This window comes from Corvus hawaiiensis, chromosome 4, assembly GCF_020740725.1.
Source record: "Corvus hawaiiensis isolate bCorHaw1 chromosome 4, bCorHaw1.pri.cur, whole genome shotgun sequence".
Classification (NCBI taxonomy): Eukaryota; Metazoa; Chordata; class Aves; order Passeriformes; family Corvidae; genus Corvus; species Corvus hawaiiensis.
This window is the reverse complement of record NC_063216.1, coordinates 48869255-48887347: the sequence shown is the minus strand read 5'-3', so window position 1 is coordinate 48887347 and position 18093 is coordinate 48869255. Positions and strand designations below refer to the sequence as shown.

The 18093-nt window shown below is 42.6% G+C and overlaps 1 protein-coding gene and 1 long non-coding RNA gene across 6 annotated transcripts; one reads left to right on the top strand and one right to left on the bottom strand.

Annotated features, from left to right (window-relative positions):
- Nucleotides 1-811: 811 nt before the first annotated feature.
- AMIGO2 (adhesion molecule with Ig like domain 2) lies at nucleotides 812-9682 on the bottom strand. Of its 5 annotated transcripts, XM_048301725.1 has the most exons (4): nucleotides 9254-9682; nucleotides 6036-6154; nucleotides 3673-3748; nucleotides 812-2559 (listed from the first exon to the last, which is right to left on the bottom strand). In XM_048301725.1, exon 4 carries the CDS (start codon nucleotides 2484-2486, stop codon nucleotides 921-923), a length of 1566 nt encoding a protein of 521 aa, XP_048157682.1. In that variant the 5' UTR covers nucleotides 2487-2559; nucleotides 3673-3748; nucleotides 6036-6154; nucleotides 9254-9682; the 3' UTR covers nucleotides 812-920. The 5 variants fall into 5 exon arrangements, with proteins under 5 accessions (XP_048157682.1, XP_048157680.1, XP_048157681.1 ...); XM_048301723.1 differs by lacking the exon at nucleotides 3673-3748; XM_048301724.1 differs by lacking the exons at nucleotides 3673-3748; nucleotides 9254-9682 and adding an exon at nucleotides 8467-8597.
- A 1639-nt stretch (nucleotides 9683-11321) lies between these two features.
- On the top strand, nucleotides 11322-17149 carry LOC125324550. The gene is made up of 3 exons (XR_007203030.1): nucleotides 11322-11577; nucleotides 15363-15452; nucleotides 17096-17149. It is a non-coding gene; the product is annotated as an uncharacterized LOC125324550 (long non-coding RNA).
- Nucleotides 17150-18093: the final 944 nt, after the last annotated feature.

The following is an 18093-nucleotide window of genomic DNA, read 5'->3' as shown; positions in this document are numbered from 1 at the left end:
CCCCTAAGATGAAGCAGGAGCCCTGGTGATGGTGGCAGATTTTTTTGCCACATGTGATGCCAAGCATACAGTGAGCAGTGGAGGTTAAGACAGCTGGTTATAATCAATCGGGTTATCACAGCTTAATTAGTGACTGCTGATTGTGTAAGTCCTCATGTCTGACAACTACCATTTCTTGACTAAGGCAACTGCAAAGGTAGCATGTTAACTTTTACCTGTTTTCATCACATGAAGTATTTATAAACAAATACAAGCATGTTTTGCAAGTAATCTCATTACTAAGTTTTGAGTAAAATGATTACAAGGCCCTTCATTTAATATTTTCAAGAAATTATTTGCAAATATATTATTGGCTGAAGGCCACAAACGTTTACCCAGTGCTACTAGGGTAAATTTGGTGGCAAATTTAATCCTTTTGTGCCAGGCGTTCCAAGAAAAATCATGACTTTTTTCCCCTAGTGATTATATGTAAAGATTTTATGAGCCTGTGAAAGGAATTGCAGAAAGTCTGGACATTTTTCTCCTTAGCCATGAGAGTTTGCTTCTGCGCACACTTCAGAAGAGCTGAGTTATCAGCATGACTTGGTGTTGCATAGGGGTCAGCCTCTGCCTCTGCAGTCAGCTATATGCACTGAAAGTGTCTCTAAACATGCATGAGAAATTGCTGTGTATGGACCAGAGAGTAAAACTAAGGCTAAGCTTGCATTAAAAACATTCAAAATAATGACAAGCTCTTTGCTTTTCCCAAATGAGATATCACTGTTGCATGGCCTGCACAGAGAGAAGACGCAGTTCAAGGACTGACAAAACATACCTTTTTTAAAACATTTTATCTCTTTTTATTTGTTTGTCCTGATGGTTGCTACAGGCAAAGGAGGTATTCAGAAATGGAACTGCACGATACAAACACAGGCAGCAAACTACGCTGGCGGCATGAAAGGTGTATCTGAGAACACAGAGTTGACAGAGTCAGAGTCAGATTTTGTTCGAGTAGTTTTTAAGATACTCTCTGTAATGACACTGTCATTAGGAAACAGTTTTACTTTCCCATTCTGACTCTGTTTTGGTTCGTGCACGGGTTCCAGGAAAACCACCCGTTTACCAGTGCTAGCCTTCTTCTCGTCGGCTGGCAGCTCTTGCGGCAGTGCAGAATTCAGTATGGATGAGTGGGCACTGCTTTGGTTCAGCTTCCTCTTCTTCTTTTTTGCCTTACATTGACATGGACAGGGGGTCAGATAGAGATACAGCAGTACTAAAATAATACTGGCCACACAGGCAGCAAGGGTGGTAAAAGCTGTATTAAATGCTTCATGAGCGTGGGACCTGTTCACTGTGAAATTGCTGACATTTATTCTGACTTCTATGGTTTCATTTAATAGTCTTTTCTTATTTATCGCAATGCAGGAATACAGGCCTGAGTTCTCTAGCTGGGCTTCTGTTATCTCCAGGCTGCCATTAGGAAACACTTTGAAGTTATCCGTCTCCCTGTCTGGCTCCAGCAATGTATTGTCTGGACTAACCCACACGAACTGTGTGCCCGTATCACTGATTCTGCTGTCACAGTGTACAATCAGCCTGTCTCCAACCTGGGCATCATGAATAAACCCAAAGGCTTGGAAAGAGCTGTTGACAGTACTTTCAGAGCAATTCATAACATTGTCGTGCAGTAAAGGCAGTTTATTTTGACCTCTTGGGTCTGACTGCAACAAGCAGCTGTACTCATTTTTGAAGTCCACCACAGAGCTGAAGTGCCTTTGATACCAGAAGATTAGCATGGAGTACAGGACACAGTCACAATAGAATGGGTTGCCATGAAGATAAATTCCACTAAGTTGTTTGGCTGGCACTGAACTCAGGCGCTGAATAGGCATCGTCTGGATGTGATTAAAGGAAATGTCCAGCAGCACAAGGTCTGTCAGTTTATGTTTTCCAACGTATAAGTCCAGTGGGAAATGCGAGACCAAGTTGTAGCTTAGGTACAGTTTCTGTAATTTGTACAATCCTCCAAAGGCTAAAGAGTCAATCTGTGTTATTTGATTGTTGTACAGCAGGAGAACCTCCAGCGCCTTTAGCTCCTGAAACACAGGGCTGCCCAGTGTTTTCAGGCTGTTAGATGACAAGTCTAGATACTTCAGATTCGGAGTTGTGGAAAAGCTTCCAGTGCTAATGCTGCTAATGCTATTATGATTGACTATTAAAGTGTTCAGTTTCTCAGACAGCACTGGGACCCATTCAGGCTCCAAAATCCCAATTCTGTTATAACTCAGATCCAGCCTTTTCATACACTTATAAAGATTTCCTGGCACTCGAGTGAGGTTCTTATTTGTGCAGCTTACGATATCACTGGCACAGATGCAGGCTGCTGGACACATCCCCGGGGCACTGCCACAAACACTCACGGTGAAGACCAAGAGGCATGCGAGTCCTTTGCAGTTCACTTTAAAAACTCCGAGTTGAGTAGGAAGCGTCCGCCAGTTTAAAGACATTGTCACTGCCCTTTAGCTGTCTCCCAGTGCTCCTTGCCACAGATTACATGTGCAGTTAGCTTTGCACTGGTTGCTGTCAAAAGAGGGATACAGAGGTACAGCACGTTAACATTTACCATTCATACTCTGCCTGATTTCTTATGCCTTTTGAAAAATACACAGAATGAATCCTTTGGGTTTCATACAGTTAACGGTACAACCTAGTTCTAAGGTGATGTAAGCTTAACACTGGTTTTATGTAAACATGAAATTCTGCACTCATGTGTAAATATATATATATATAGATATATACACTGGAGATACAGTATTTTTTGTCTTCAAAAAGAATGCAACTATTCTTCAGTCTTGGACCAAGTAATGCAATTTCTGACAGTTCATGAAAAAAAAATTGGAAAGGTTCCTCTGTGGGCCATGACTTGGCAATGGCACCCGCTACCTGTTTCCAAACCAACACCGACAGAATTCCCAGTAGAGGAAAGAAAAAGCCTCAACCTAAAATGTTTTTTTTCTTGTCTAGTGGGAAGCAGCTACAACATGCTTTTCTTTACTATCAGAAAATGTCACACGTTTTCAAGCAAAGAATTTTCTCAGACTTTCTAGCCTTAAATGTCATACGAATTTCTTTCTTTTTCTCTATTTTTTTTATTCAGTAACTTATGGTTCAGGTAGCAACAGCCTATTTTGAAAGTTATTAAAGTTGTTCAATAAAAATATTTTGTATTCTACTTCTACCTTTGCCAATATAAGTAATGAGGAAGAAATCTATGCTTAGTGCCTACCTCAGGCACAAGTTTTGGGAACATTCAGTAAGGATGAGTCAGCTGTTTCTCAAAACTTAGTAAAAAAAAAAAAAATTTTGCTCATATGTAGATAGAAAAACCCCAACCATACTCTTTTCCGAGAATATTTTAGAGTCAGTATTTGAAGCAGGGATGTAAGATTTGACACAGTAGTGATTCTGTGCTAAGGGGTATGCTTTTTGCCATCTTCTGAGAAAATGTACACATACATAGCAGAGGAATGAACATTTCTGTTTATTCTTTTCTCCCTGGTACCTGTTTAGAGCTCATCAGTAAATTCACAGGAGAGTTCATGTACATTGATTATTGTCACCCCTTCAGAGCTCAGATGTGGTATTCAGCTCCCACATTATTATCCTCAAACGCATTTCTCCAATCTCACCCACCTGTTGGAGCAGTTCTGAGCAGGACAAACCCTGCAATGTCTGCTCTGTGCTGCTGATAGTGGCTATGGCCAGGAGCCTGTGGACAGTGGGATGAGAAGGAAGAAGCAGCCTCAGATAGAAAGAAGGAGAATAAAAGAAGAAATTGTATTCTCCAATGATGCAAGATGGATGAAGAAAAGATGAGCCTTGAGGAAAAAAACCATTAAGATCAAGACCTAAATGGTGGAGGGTAGCAGGGCAGAGGGACAGTGAAAGAAGGGGAGACAGAGAAGAGAAGGGTAAGAGATACACAGGGAAGGAAGTGCAAAATCAGGGGAGGTAGATGCTAATGGAGCATCATTGCTGTTACTGAAGAAACTGAGGAGGAGGTAGTCTGAGGATGCAGAAGTCAGTTAAGGCATATGAGACTGGAAAAGCAGAAGAGGAGGGTATAAAGGAAATGAAAAGGACTAAGCAGAAGACAAACGAGTTTCAGGAGGTAAACCTTAGAGCACACCTCTCCAGAGAATTTACATTTGCTATTTAAGAACCTAAGATTACCGATCCAATTAATTAACATATGCAAAATGCAAAAATTTTCACTCCTCCTCAGTTCTTTATTTCCCTCTTCTGTAACCCTCTGCCAATCTGGCAAGCTGCTGTCTTCTGCTGACAAATCTACTCTTAAGTCAAGTGGTAGAAGATGTGCTATGAAACTAAAGAGCTGAACCTTCTAATGACCCACTAAATTAAGAAATATGAAGGCAGCATGGGAGAATGGGACATTTCACCTTTCACAAGAACTTATATATACATTGTCTTTAGATGTTTGCATAAAAAAACCCCAAAACATTAAGAGTCTTAATGATCTTGGCAAGACTGCCAAGTCAAATGCTCAAAAATATAGTGTCAGAATTACATTTTTCTTGCCATTTCAGATTTTATACACAGTCCTTGGTTACATGATTGCTAAATTTTCCCCCCAAAACCTTTCCTGACATTGTGCATAGGTTCTGAGGAAGAACAGGGAAAAGAAAGGGTGACTACATCAAGAGCTTAGTAAATCCTGAGAACTGCAGCTGTCCTAGCCTTGGCCACAAAATTCCTGTGAGATCAGGCAAACTATGTAAATTGGTGACTATTACAAAACAATGAACATATTACAGCCACCAGCTTGGCACTTAGGAAATAAAGAACCTCTGCATGTTAAATTTGGGAAGGATTGATCTGAGGAAGTGGTGAGATGAGAGCCAAAATGCTGTGACTCTATCTGGCACTTCTGCACAGAGTCTGACCCTATCTGCACAGACTGCACAGGCTTCTCCTGCTTCCCTGTTTACACAAAGGATATAGTAACATGATCTTAGCTATAGAAATATTGTAAAAATAAATTGATTGGTTTGAGTTAAAGTTAAATATCAAGATTCATGAATTCTTCTAGGCTTTTAAAGTCTCCTGAAGCCACTAACTGCATGGGGCTTTCAATGGAAAGTTAGAAATCCAGAGGAATATTTTTTTAACCAGTCCTAAGCTCCTTACTTAATTGCTTTTGTTAGGTAGTCTACAGCAACAATTAATAGATACAAGTTCTTCTAGAGGGTGAGACCTATGAAACTGCCACCAGAAAATAATTGTATACCACAGTGTGAATTTGTATGGCATACAGACATAAGGCACAAGGAAAACACACTGACAGATGAAAAAGGTATTTAGTAATTGTCTTTTAGTTAGTCTTCTGTATGAAGCAAGGCATCTGAAAACTACATACCATAAAACCACATGCTTGAAGACTGGACTATAAAACATCCACAAAATAGATGAACTGTTGCTACAAAGGTTGCCTTTCCCACTAACACCTGAATGCCTGATTCTGCAAGCTGTGAAGCCTAATTTTTAATGTAACTGAACTTGCAACAAGGTGAATGGCAATTAAAAAAATCAGCTCCCATGTTGAATATAACTGTGATCCTGGAGATACTCCAAATGGGACATACTACACCAATGCTCTGGTTTGTAAGGGTTACTAAGTTTAATACAATAGATAACCTTGCATGTTTGTTTCTGTCCATGACTACAATTATCTCATCAGAAACTCCAAGCTAGTCTGCAACCAAATCCCATGGGGAAATGCACATCAGCGGCTGGTGTATATCAGCATAATACCTTTGAATTCTAAGGAGCAAAACCAGTTTGCTAGGGCTGAAAACTTGATTGTCCATTTTCAAAGCTCACTGGAGCTGTAAAATGAAAATTGTTTCAGATAACTTGCCTTGTCTGGCAGGGCAAATCCAAATTATAGACATCCTAAACATACCACAGGACACACAAGAGTATTTAGAGAGTACTCTGATGAGCAGAAGCCTTCCTTTGCATGCCCAACTCACAGTGCAGTGCCAACATTCCCAACAGGTTCTTTGCTCTTTTGGAGAGTAGGACTGTTGAGCTGCAACTTGCTCTTCAACCTGTGTTCCCCATATCTTCTGCACAGATTACCCAGGATGGTCTGCAAAGCCAAGCATGTTCAACATAAATATTTATAGTGTTTGTGATCATTTGAACTTACTCAAAATGACTGCATAAACATTTCTGGGTAGTAATGTGTTAAGTGGCAAGAAGAACAAAGCCTACAATTAGCCCTATATTAAAGAACCATTTTGTTTCATCCCAGTAACACTACTTCATGTCTTAGAGAAGTCTTATTTTACAAATTTCAATATTGCATTTTTCTCAAGAGAGATATTGCTATTGAATACTATCAGCTAACATGTGCCAACAGACTTTGGCCAAGTACTTCACCATTATTTCTGAATGAGCTGGGTAAATACCTTTTCTGATTTATAGTAAAGTGAAGGGCATGGTTGGGAGTTTTGTTCTTGAATTCCGTTCAAAGAAATAATTTCTTTGTGATGTTAAAGGGCAATATTTTAAGTTCAGTGCCAAAAACACATTACTCCCTGAGATGAATCATCTGAATAGTAATGGTGCACATGCTTCTTAACTATTTGAGAGGAAAGGCAGGACATATCCTGCTATCATAGCAAAAATCCTCTGTGGTCAGAGCAAAATTGACTACAACCAATCAAACTTCCAGAGAAGCTAAGGATTTGGTTCTTGGTTTTGAACTTTTTAATGTGTATGTTTGTTGTCGTTCTTTATTTCTGGGGGAGATGTTTGTTTGTTGTTTTGTTTTTAAAGTAACGAGCACCTAGACCTGCTTATGGAAAAGGGGAATGCCAGGCAACATACAATCTCACTATCAGTTATCACCTGAAGATCAACTAATGTTCTGAACACTCCTTTCTCTGGGCTCTCTCTCCCACTAAGACATTAATAATCTCTACACCAGTTTTCTCACCCTCTGTAAGTACCTTCGAGCTTACTGCTGTTTCTCCCATGGAACCTGTACACCAAACTATCACTCCCAGTTCACTTGAGACTTTGCTGAAAAATCCTTACGTGGCACATCTCTTACTTTAAGCAGTGAATTGGACTGGAGATCACAATTCACCTGAATGATTTTGCAAACACTACTATTAGTCTTTTCACTGTTAAAAAAATTGGATTGGTAAATATTATTCCTACTGTAAAGCATTTTCCTGTACATTGGTGATGCAAATAGTCCCACATCTGGTTGGTACCTTCTGCACAGTGAAAATGCAAATATTTGCACACAACCCTGCTGCCTGCTGTACTACTGCAGGAATAGTGTCAAGCCTCTAGAGAGATCAAAATATCAAAGATCTCAGTTCATCCTCTGGAAGGTTCACATCATTTCTACATCCCCTACCTCCTTCCCTTGTGCTACATCCCCTGTGACAGTCTTCTCTTGAGTCTTGCCCCAGTCCCACCAGCCCACAAGACATTTTATACATCCCTGCACCTTGCACTGACTTCCAACATCCACACAGGTGCTCTTCCCCTATACCAGTCTACACATCAGATGAATTAGGGCTGAACTAGTCAAACATAACTATATATTAAATAAAAAAATGGTGGCTCAGGTGTTAATGTTTTCTCACTGCCCAATTTTTTTTTTCTGGCATGACATTTGACAGAGGTTCCTTATGAACTCAGAAGCAAAAGTGATTTTTAGAATGAGGTTTTATTAATTTATAACAACAATATCATATAAGTAATATCATGCTTTTAATCCCAACTTTATGAATCCTGCTTAAGTACATGACACAGCCATTAATTACATATAGACTAGTGGCATCCTACACAATTAGTCTTTTAAAAAATTACATTTATAAAGAAGGTCTGCACAAACTTGCATTCCTTGTGTGTGTGTGATACTGTCAGAGGAAATATTCATACAGCAGCCACCTCACCTCAGTCTCCAGGCTCTACTCTGCCTTTATCACTCTTGAGTTGAAAAGGCTCTCTCTGCATCAAATCTTCCTGACAGCTGTACTCAGCATCTCTGACTGAACAGAGATAGATTACCCCAACATTGTAATCCATGAGATTTAGTGACATGATGGATTGAACAGCAAAGACTGTTGGTGAGCTACATCTGGGAGACATCTTGATACACTGGACTAAATCCCTGAACTGGGCTAAACTATGCTTGGTGCAGGACCTAACAGTGATGAAAAAATGGCTTTACATCATATTTGCAGCAAGCTGATCCTGAGATCAGCATGGTAAATGGAGTGTTCTCTATGCCCAGCATCTGGCCAGACCTCAATCATGCTGAATGCGAGATTAATTCGTCCTAGTAACCTTAGCCAGATAAAACTATCATCTCCCACTAATCCTTCAGTAAAGATTGAATTTCCTTGAAGAGGGACTTTTTTCAAAAACATAACTCACTTGTTTTAAAGAAAACCGAGACACAGAAGAGCAACTGGGTAACGTACAACAGAGCCTCAGTTGGACTAATCAACAGCCTTTTACAGCCGTACCAGCTATGTGAAGTCAACATCTCTGCAGCTCTAATCCCTCTGAGAGAGTACAAGGGAAATATGCATCAGTGAAACAATTCCATCCTTTTTTACCATGTTACTTTGTCAAATCAAGCTGCAACCAAGCTTAAACCTTGCAAATTACTTCAGTTGCTAAGGAGATCAGCAAATAATTAAGAAAAAATGCAACGATAAGTGGCAGTACCTATTACAGTATCAGTAACCAGTCTCCAAGCAATGTCAAATCTTACGAAAGTTTTGTTGCCCAGCGAAGGATCCTCACCGCCTCCAAAATTTTATCTGAGGGCTAAACTTCACAGAAACCCCCTTGCCTACGATTTGGGGGGCTCCTGCCAGTCTCACGCCGGGGATTGTCCGCTGTAGCCCCAGGTTCCTACCGGGAGTCGGCGGAGGGCAAAGTTTCGGCGAGCCCAGCGACCGAGCTAAACCGGCATCGGACCGGGGGCACCCACAGGCACTCCGAGGGGTCTCTGACCGACTTCCCCGGGCAGGCTCGGCCACTGCCGCCGTTCAGCGGCGGAGGCAGGGACTGGGACTCCCCCGCCCGCTGCCGGGCTGCTCTCGGCTCCGGCGGCCTCTCTGAGCCCCGACTCCTGCCCCTCCGGCCCCTGCCCCCCGTCATACCCCGGCTACCGGAGGGATGCCTGCTCCGCCACCCCACCGGGCAGCGTTACCTGGAGCTTCCGATGGCCGCCTCATGTCCGGGGAGCGCGATGCCGGCCCCGCCGCCGCCTGCAGCCCCTGCCCCGCATGCTGCGCTCCGCTCGGCTCCGGGGGAAGTTGCGGGACGCCGGGAGCGCGGCAGCGGCTCCGCTGCGCTCCCCCGCGGACACAGGCAGTGCCGGCCCGCTGCCCCCGGGAAGGGAGCTGAGGCCCGGAGCTCGGTACCGGCGGAGGATGAGCAGGGAAGGCAGGAGACTCCCAATCAGAGTGGCGACGGGGTTTTTATCCCCTCCTGCCTCCGCCCTCCCGGTCTCCGCCGCCGCGCAGCACCCGACCCGACCCGACCCTACGCCGCTTCCCCCGACGGCCTCTCGGCGGCTTCCGCGGCAGCGGGACCGAGTCGTCGGTGCCCCGGGGGAGGAGCGCACCGGCTGCCCCCGCTCCGCCCCTCGCCTCCCGGGGGCTGCGGCGGGTGAGGAACGGGGCCGGAGCGGGGCGGAGCGGCGGCAGCCCCCGGGAAGGCTCCGCCGCCCGAGTGGGCTCTGCCCCTGCGCTGCACAGCAGCCCCCAGCCCGGCCTGCAGCTCCTCGACGCCGGGCGGGGGGCAGAGAGCCCGGCTCTGCAGCCGCCACCAGGGACACCCCTTTTTCGGGAGGGCGCAGCCGAAGACACGGTGCTCGTTAAAAATGCATCAAAACTCCCCGTGAGCGGAGATGGAACCGCGGGGTGTTTGTTCGTAAGGGGCGGATAAATGTAAAAGGCATGGTGTTAGCTCTAGAAAACCGTCCTCCTGTTAATTGAATAGTCAAAACCCACGGAAGCCCCATAGCAAACTAGGCTTTGATCGGAGCAGAGGAGTATAACAAATGATATAAGGGGTTATCTAAAATTAATTGCCACGTACAGAGATTCTCTTGACCATGGGATCTGTGGGAGAACTGCTGCAAATCAAATGGGGGAAGTGTGACCAGATCAGGAAGGGACAAATCTGCAACTGAAAGCCAAAGAACACATTTCCTTCTGTTTCACATTGGTTTTAACCTCCCCCGACCAAATTTCTCACGACATTTCCATCATAATTTAGAGTACCCTACATTTAGAGACTGAAACTGAACATGGGCTACTTTGGCAAATAACAGAGATCGGGGATTTATTGTCATCCAGACAGACAGTTTATAGAACAGTTCTCAGCAAATGGGCTTGCATATTAAAGCTGCTGCAAACCACACTTTTATTTTAAGGGCACAAAGAAAAGTAATTTTTAATATGAGGGTTCCTGACTACATATAAAGCTAAAGGGTTCCTCGTCCTAGAATTCACCCTACAGGCAAACTAAAATTCTTTAGTACAATACAAGGTATATCTTAAACATCTGCTTCAATATAGATTGAAGCCTGGTGAGACATAGGTGATATTGCTATTCATTTAAAAAAGTTTTTGTACACAACCTTAAAATAAGAATTCAGCTTTTTACTCATCATTCTTATTTTGTGCTGAATTTCTGTATTTCTATGCAGTTAGGCTATACAGCACTGAAGTAATTTTAATCTTGATGTTATCAATTCAACACTGATTTGTTTCAGACTCTCCACTGGAATATTCATTTGTTTAAAGAAGCTTGTTGTCTTCATTTAGACTAAACCATTAAACTTTCCTGGTGACCTTGATATGACAAAATACTGGGTGAAATTTAAGTCGATCACATTACCAATACAGACTGAGGAAGAGGGTAATCACTTTTGTAGTCTTCCTTCCCCTGCTTTCAAAACTGAAAATGTTGAGCCTGAATTCTTCTTAAAGACCTACTTATGGAATGAAAATTCCTTCTGTGGTAGCATATGGAGTAGCTGTCCATTTGTGAGTTTTGTGCACACTTTGATTGAAGGAAACTGGTTTTAAAATCCTAAGAATTTTAGTTGCAGCTTGTTCAGACCTCAGTAAGTGTGGAGGACTGGTAGATACAAAGTGACAGTATTGCTTGTAGCTAAGTTATTTAAATTCCAGCCATGAGATCTGGACAGAGTAATAATTGCTCTGGGAACGGCAGGATCGAGATCAAAGTGAAGTCCAATACTTAAGGCAATAAGAATTTTGATTTTCAATTTTATTTTTCTCGTTAATGCTGACTGTGATTTGCTTTTTATATTGGAGATCTCAGGGCCCAGATGCTCAGAAAATTGATGGGAGTTGTGATCATCCTTTCATGATGATCACGATGATCATGATGATCAGCTTACAGAGAGAGGCCATCTGCCCATAAGCAGACTTAGCAGAGAAATCATAATGAAGGGATGCATCGAACTGTCTGAAAGGAGTTCAGAACCACAGGATTCTTGTAAGTATGGAAACAGCTGGTTGTAAGCCCAGCAATTCTTCGTTCCCACTGAATGCTGACAAATTTGAACATGGCATGATGCAATCTAATTCTTTGTGCTGTTTCACAACATAAAGGTGCTTTTGTCACTTGTTACATACTAAATTACAAGGAAGATTGCTTTTAAAAATCTAATTTGGATGAGAACAATTGGTATTTAGCTTTCCTCTACCAAATAGCACTGATGTGAAAACAGTACCTATCCAAAATCTTTGTTGATCATACATGGGCACAAGCTGTGTGATGCTGACAGTACATTAATTAGGATGTGAAACCTCTCTTTTGATAATCTCTATGAATGTAAGGTTTCTGGCATCACCAATAGTGATTCTTATTGCAGAGAATTGCTGATAGCTGCCTGCTCCTTCCAAAACCATCAGGATCCTGCCTGTGTTTCCCTGCCCCTGCACCAAACTATCCATTAGAGTGAAAGCTTTTCAGTGCTTGTTTTCACATCCTGTGCAGTGCCAGACAGACTGAAGGGGCTTGATGAGGTCTTTTAATAACAATATTTACCATGTGATCTTGAAAGCTCCCACAAATACAGAAATGCCTCTAGTATCTTCAATATCAAGTTTCTTTATTAAATGCAAACTTTTTATGTTTATTTCATTATTATATAATGAAATTGATCATTAAATACTTTTTCAAAAGCCTTTTGGCTACAGGGAGTTTACAATACCTTCTTGAACAAGCAGTGTAACTACTGGGCTAGAGATTAGCTAGGAGGCGGGTACTGAAAGAAAGGAATATCCTCCGCCTCTCACACTCTGCTTCTGTCAAGGGCATGATTTTTCTCCCATAGTGCTCATGCAGGAAGAAGGATTTCCAGCCTCCAGTTTAAGACCTGGTTACATGAATTATAGCCATTAGATATCACAATGTAAAAATGGTCAGAAAGTCACATTCCTTTTTTGTGATTCCCCCTTTCCATCCTGAATTAATTCTGTTCCAGTGTAAGTCCAGTCTGGGGGTTAGGGTACTTCAGTGAGCTGGAAGAGGTGGCCTGCAGTCCCTCTGCACAAACTCTGAGCCCCCAGAAGAAGACAGGGATGCAAGTTGCACAAGGACTTAGCCATAGATTTGTGACTACCTGAGGGGAATCCTCTTCCCCCAGCTGGCACAATATTTTCAGTAAAGTCTACACCAAACAGTTTGACAGCATCTAGTGGGCCAAGCCCCTTAGCGGCAAACACGTGGGCCATGGATCCTGTGTGGACTTCACTGTGAGACACAAGCACAAATGCTTGGTCCTGTCAATGCTCTAAGACTTTTGGCATGCCCTGAAGCAGAACATGTCCTCTGCCCTGTCTGAGTGATTCTGGGAATCCTGCAGTGCCCCAGGGGATGGAGAGAGCAAAAAACATGTCTGGCAGGGATGGCTGTGGCAGACAAGTGTTTTAAGACTTTTATCAGATGATAAGCAAAACTGTCACTTGAAAGTTTCAATTGCTCTTAGGATAATTTATTGGGTCTGGCTGAGATGGAGTTCATTTTCCCCATAGCAGCTCTCACTGTGCTGGTCTTTGCTTTGGTAGCTAGAAAGGTGTTGATAACACACTGGTGCTTTGGCTACATCTCAGCAGTGCTGGCACAGCATCAGTCCTGTCTCTCAGCATTCCCCCACCCCATCAGTAGGCTAGGGGTGGGCAAGATCCTGGGAGGGGACACAACTAGGCCAGCTGACTCAAATTAACTGAAGGGATATTCCACACCATATGGCATCAGCTCAGATATAAAAGCTAATAAAGGGAGGAGGAAGGGGGGGGGACTTTTGTTATTTACAGTGTTTGCCTTCCTGAGCAACTGCTACATGTGCTGCAGCCCTCCTTCCTGGGCAGGGGCCTGACATCGCTTGCTGGTGGGAAGTAGAGAAAAAAATTATTGGTTTTTTCTCTTTGCTTATGTGCATAGTCATTTTCCATCTTATTTTCTCTCCCTGTTCAGTTGGGAAGGGGGAGTGATAGAGTGGTGTGGTGGGTACTTGGCATCCAACTAAGGTGAAGCCACCAAAAATAATGATGATAAGGTTGAGTTCCTATGGGTGGGGATCAGGGGGAAGGCTAACAAGGCAGACATCCTGGTGGGAGTCTGTTATAGACCATGCAACCAGGATGAAGAGGTGAATGAACTGTTCTGTAAGCAGCTGGCTGACATTTCACGATTGTTGGTCCTTATTCTTCTGGGAGACTTTAACCTGCCAGATGTCTGCTGGAAACTCACCACAGTAGAGAGGAGGCAGTCTAGGAAATTCATGGAGTGTTTGGAAGAAAACTTCCTGACTTGGGTCACAACAACCCCCTGCAGTGCTACAAGCTGGGGCAGAGTGACTGGAAATTGGCCCAGTGGAAAAGGACGTGAGGGTGCTGGTTGACAGTGGCTGAACATGAGCCAGCTGTGCCCAGGTGGCCTGTCACAGTGGGGATACTGCAACACGTGTATCAGACAACGAGGCCTGTGGAAAAGAAATAGATATGGACAGACCCTTGATGGGTGTTTCAGAAAGATGTTTATTTCTCCAGCCGCATGGCCGGAGCTCTGCCAAGGAACCCTCACAGTCTGGGCTGAGGGTCCTTGCCCGCGCAGGGGAACACAAACCAACCAATGGGGAACGAGGCTGAGCAGGGGCAGGGAAACTCTGTGCGTCCCCCCCAGGGCCCCTCTCCCAGGGCTACATGGTGGGGGGGGGAGACCCCAACAGTGGCCAAGAAGGCCAATGGCATCCTGGCTTGTAGAAATAGTGTGGCCAACAGGACCAGGGCAGTCACTGCTCTTCTAAACTTGGCATTGGCTGAAATCCTGCGTCCAGTTTTGAGCCCCTCCTTTCAAGAAAGACATTGAGGTACTGGAGTCAGTCCAGAGAAGGGCAGTGAGGCTGGTGAAGGGTCTAGAGTGTAAATTGTATGAGGCACAGCTGAGGGAACTGGGGTTGTTTAGCCTGGAAAGAAGGAGGCTCAGGGGGCACCTTATCATTCTCTACAGCTGCCTGAAAGGAGGATGTAGTGAGGTGTGGGCCCATCTCTTCTCACAGGCAACTAGTGACAGGATGAGAGGACATGGCCTACAGCTGCACCAGGGGAGGTTCAGGTTGGACATCAGGAATAATTTCTTCCCTGAAACAGTGGTTGAGCATTACCCAGGAAGGTGGTCAAGTCACCAGCCTTGGAAGTGTTCAAGAAACTACTGGAGATGGCACTCAGTGCTATGGTTTAGTTTTCATGGTGGTGTTGGGTCAAAGCCATTGGACTCAATGGTTTTTGAGGTCTTTTCCAGCCTTAATGATTCTATGATTCCTTTTGGCTCTGCTTTCCAACTAGTCTGAAGCTGTGCCCTGAGAACAACTATTTTGTTCCACCAGGGCGCTACTCACTAGGCTGCTCAGTCACCAAGGAACCACTCTTTTCTTCTTTTTTTCTTTTTTTTTTTCCTTTTTATCTTTTGATCTTTTTTTCTTTTTTTTTCTTTTTTCTTTTTTTCTTTTTTTCTTTTTTTCTTTTTCCTTTTTTTCTTTTTTTTTTTTCCTGCTGAAAAGCTCCTTTTTTACTTCCACATTGAATGAAGGCTATTTATTAGACTAAGGACAAAGGAAATGAGTGAGTCTTTAGACCAGCGTGGGGTTGTGAGAAGATTATACTCACTCTGTACCTGGACAAATGGTTCCTCGCTCTCCATACTTATGCATTCAGAACTGACTTTTCTTCCTGTCACTCAAACATATTTATTACTCTGTGTTTTCACTTTCATAGCTCTGCAGGTCTAGGGGGGGATGTTTGAAGACATCACCTGTCCACCAGTGCCATCTTTTCCCATTCTATCCTCAGAATTGCCATCAACTGGTAAGTACTGTTGAAAAGGGAGTAAGAATGGTTAACGTAAAGTTGAGCTTCTCATTAGGATTATGTATATTTCAGAATAAAAGCTTTATACTACTTTTATTTGTTGATATAGTCCTGACTTCTGGCCCTTTCTACCTTCAAATGCTTCTTTAGTACCAAAAATACAGGTTCCTCATTTTGGCACAATTGCTGTTACTTGCAGTCCTCTCAGATGTCTTTGTTTTTCAAGGATTTCGTAAGACCAAAGATGGGAAAAAGATCATCAGATACATCTTAAATGTCTCTGTTTATCAAATTGCTTTAATTTACTTGCTGTGTGCTGGCACCATCAAGTTTGTGTACAACTTCCTGAACATGCAGTTTATGTCCTGGATAATTTCTGAAACAGTGAAAGAGCTTAAACCATGATATTCTCCATCCAAAGGTGTGTTTCATACATTGAATGAAAAACAAATGAACATTCTGAGATGAGTTCTTTTTGAGAACTTATTTTGAGATAGATTTGATTTTGAAATCTAAAAATTTGGAAAAACAGAGGTGTCAGTGGCTTTGTATGCCTTGTGCATTTTTAGGGTCCTTAAGTCTTTGAATTTGCAAATCTCAAAAACACCCAAAGACCTTGTTAAGCAGTATTCAAGTCTTCGGGGCATATTTATGCAAAGAAAGCATTGTTAAGCACTGGAGGATAATTTATTTTCATTTTCTATTCTGTAGGCAGAAGTTGTGAAAATGTTACAAATTAACAGTAAGTTATTGGTTCACTGAATTGAGCCTTTAAAGGGAAGGACATTTGGGAAATTAATTTGTCATGGCTTTGAGCAGTCTATTTTAAAGCCGTATGGTAGCTTTTCTACGATAACAGGTAACTTAACCTTTAAAATGCAGTTCTTCACGCAAATAAACCTGGGTAATGGACTTTAAAAGGTGATTTTGCATGCCCTCAGGCATTACTTATTTCTTGGAACACCATGTCTCTCTCATATATCCAAAATAAATCAGGAAATCTTTTTAGAACACCAGATTCATTTTGCATTATAATGGAATGTAGTGAGTTCCTACAGCAAATGTAAAATATTGCCTAAAGAGAGAACATGCCAGTGTATTCTCTAATGAAACATGGATACTACCCCACAGCAATATATAAAGTATTTGTGAATACTCTATATTTGCAATATCAGTCATGAGGTAAAGGAAGATGGACAATCTCACTCTTAGCTTTAATTGTTCATAGATACAGTGCTATTAAGTACAGGCTGTACTTATCAGGAGTTATAGTTCAAACCAATTTTGTGGATATGCAGCACTGGTAGGAGATTGAGGAGGTTCTTGATGTGTTTCATATTGAGTGTGTGACTCATTTAATTGGCTCCTACGTCCTGCTCCCCCTCATACTTTTCATGGTGCTTCTGCACATTTTCTGTCTCATTCCAAGACCCCCACATGCAGAATATGACAGATCATGAATGGTCAGTCTTAAACATGGTCTGTCAGGTGAATGTGCCTGGGCTTACAGAGTGGGAGAGAGCATTGAGGTGGTGCATTGCATAGGAAAGAAAAAAAAAAAAAGAAAAAAATTGAAAGTAATTAAAAAGCCCATCTAGAAGATCAGTACAGCCTTCCTCTGCATTTCCTTCTTCCCATAGGACTCAAGGTGTGAGCTGTGAGCCTCCATTCTGTGACCAATGTGTGGAACCCTGGATCATAGTGCCACAGGATTCCCCAGACTGGCACAAAGACACCAGATCTAGTACAGCAGTGCTGTGAGTTTGCTCAGGGGGTGTGTGGGGGTGTAGTTACATATCTGAAAAGGACAGACAAGTTTCTGCATACAAATTCCTTCAAAAGGGAGTTAAAGATCTGTAACTCCTCATGACAATGAGTTATGGCTGCAAGTCAACAGAAATACTTTCTAGGAGATGTAGAACCAATGTTTTATTTTTATATTTTGTAAAAGAAGAAACCAAATCTCCTCACAATTATTATGATGCCTTTCACCCAGCCTGTGTCCTTTTTAAATCAGATATTTTACCACTAGCTTTTAGCAAGTAGCTGACAAATAAGATAGGGAAACTAAGTAGAAAAGAAATAAAATTGTATGTTACTTTGGTGAACAATGCTTAGTTTGCAAAGGCTTTTATGATCCATAGAAGTCCAAACTAAAACTGCTCTGACTTTGCTTCAACTAATAACAGTGATGAGCACAACCATCCATTAATATTAGTTACTTTTGGAAAAAAAAGGATATGAGGCAAAATGTATTCGGAACTGGCATTATGATCCTGGACATGAAGACAGCTTCTGTGCTTATTTCTGTAGGCAATATATCATCTGGAAATAAAAGGACACATTGCCCATTATTCATGACCATGCATCTTGAAAGCAGCAAGGGTGACTGTAAGGATAGAATTTTGTTTATATGCAGACTCATGTTCATTATGCAGCTTATTCTGTTTGTTACAACCATAAACCAACACAGTCCACTGCAGCAATTCCATCATATATCTCCATATGTGTCTCCATAATGACCATGTACTGCCTTCTTTGCAGTGCCTTTGGGAATGCTGGAGTGGCCCCATCACATGGAACATGCTTTTGACCCACTTCAGATTTTGCAGAGAACCTTTGTCTTCTTTCAGTTTCA

Excerpts from the sequence above, each read along its gene's own strand:
- AMIGO2 (XM_048301725.1), bottom strand. The coding sequence starts at position 2,486 with ATGTCTTTAAACTGGCGGACGCTTCCTACTCAACTCGGAGTTTTTAAA.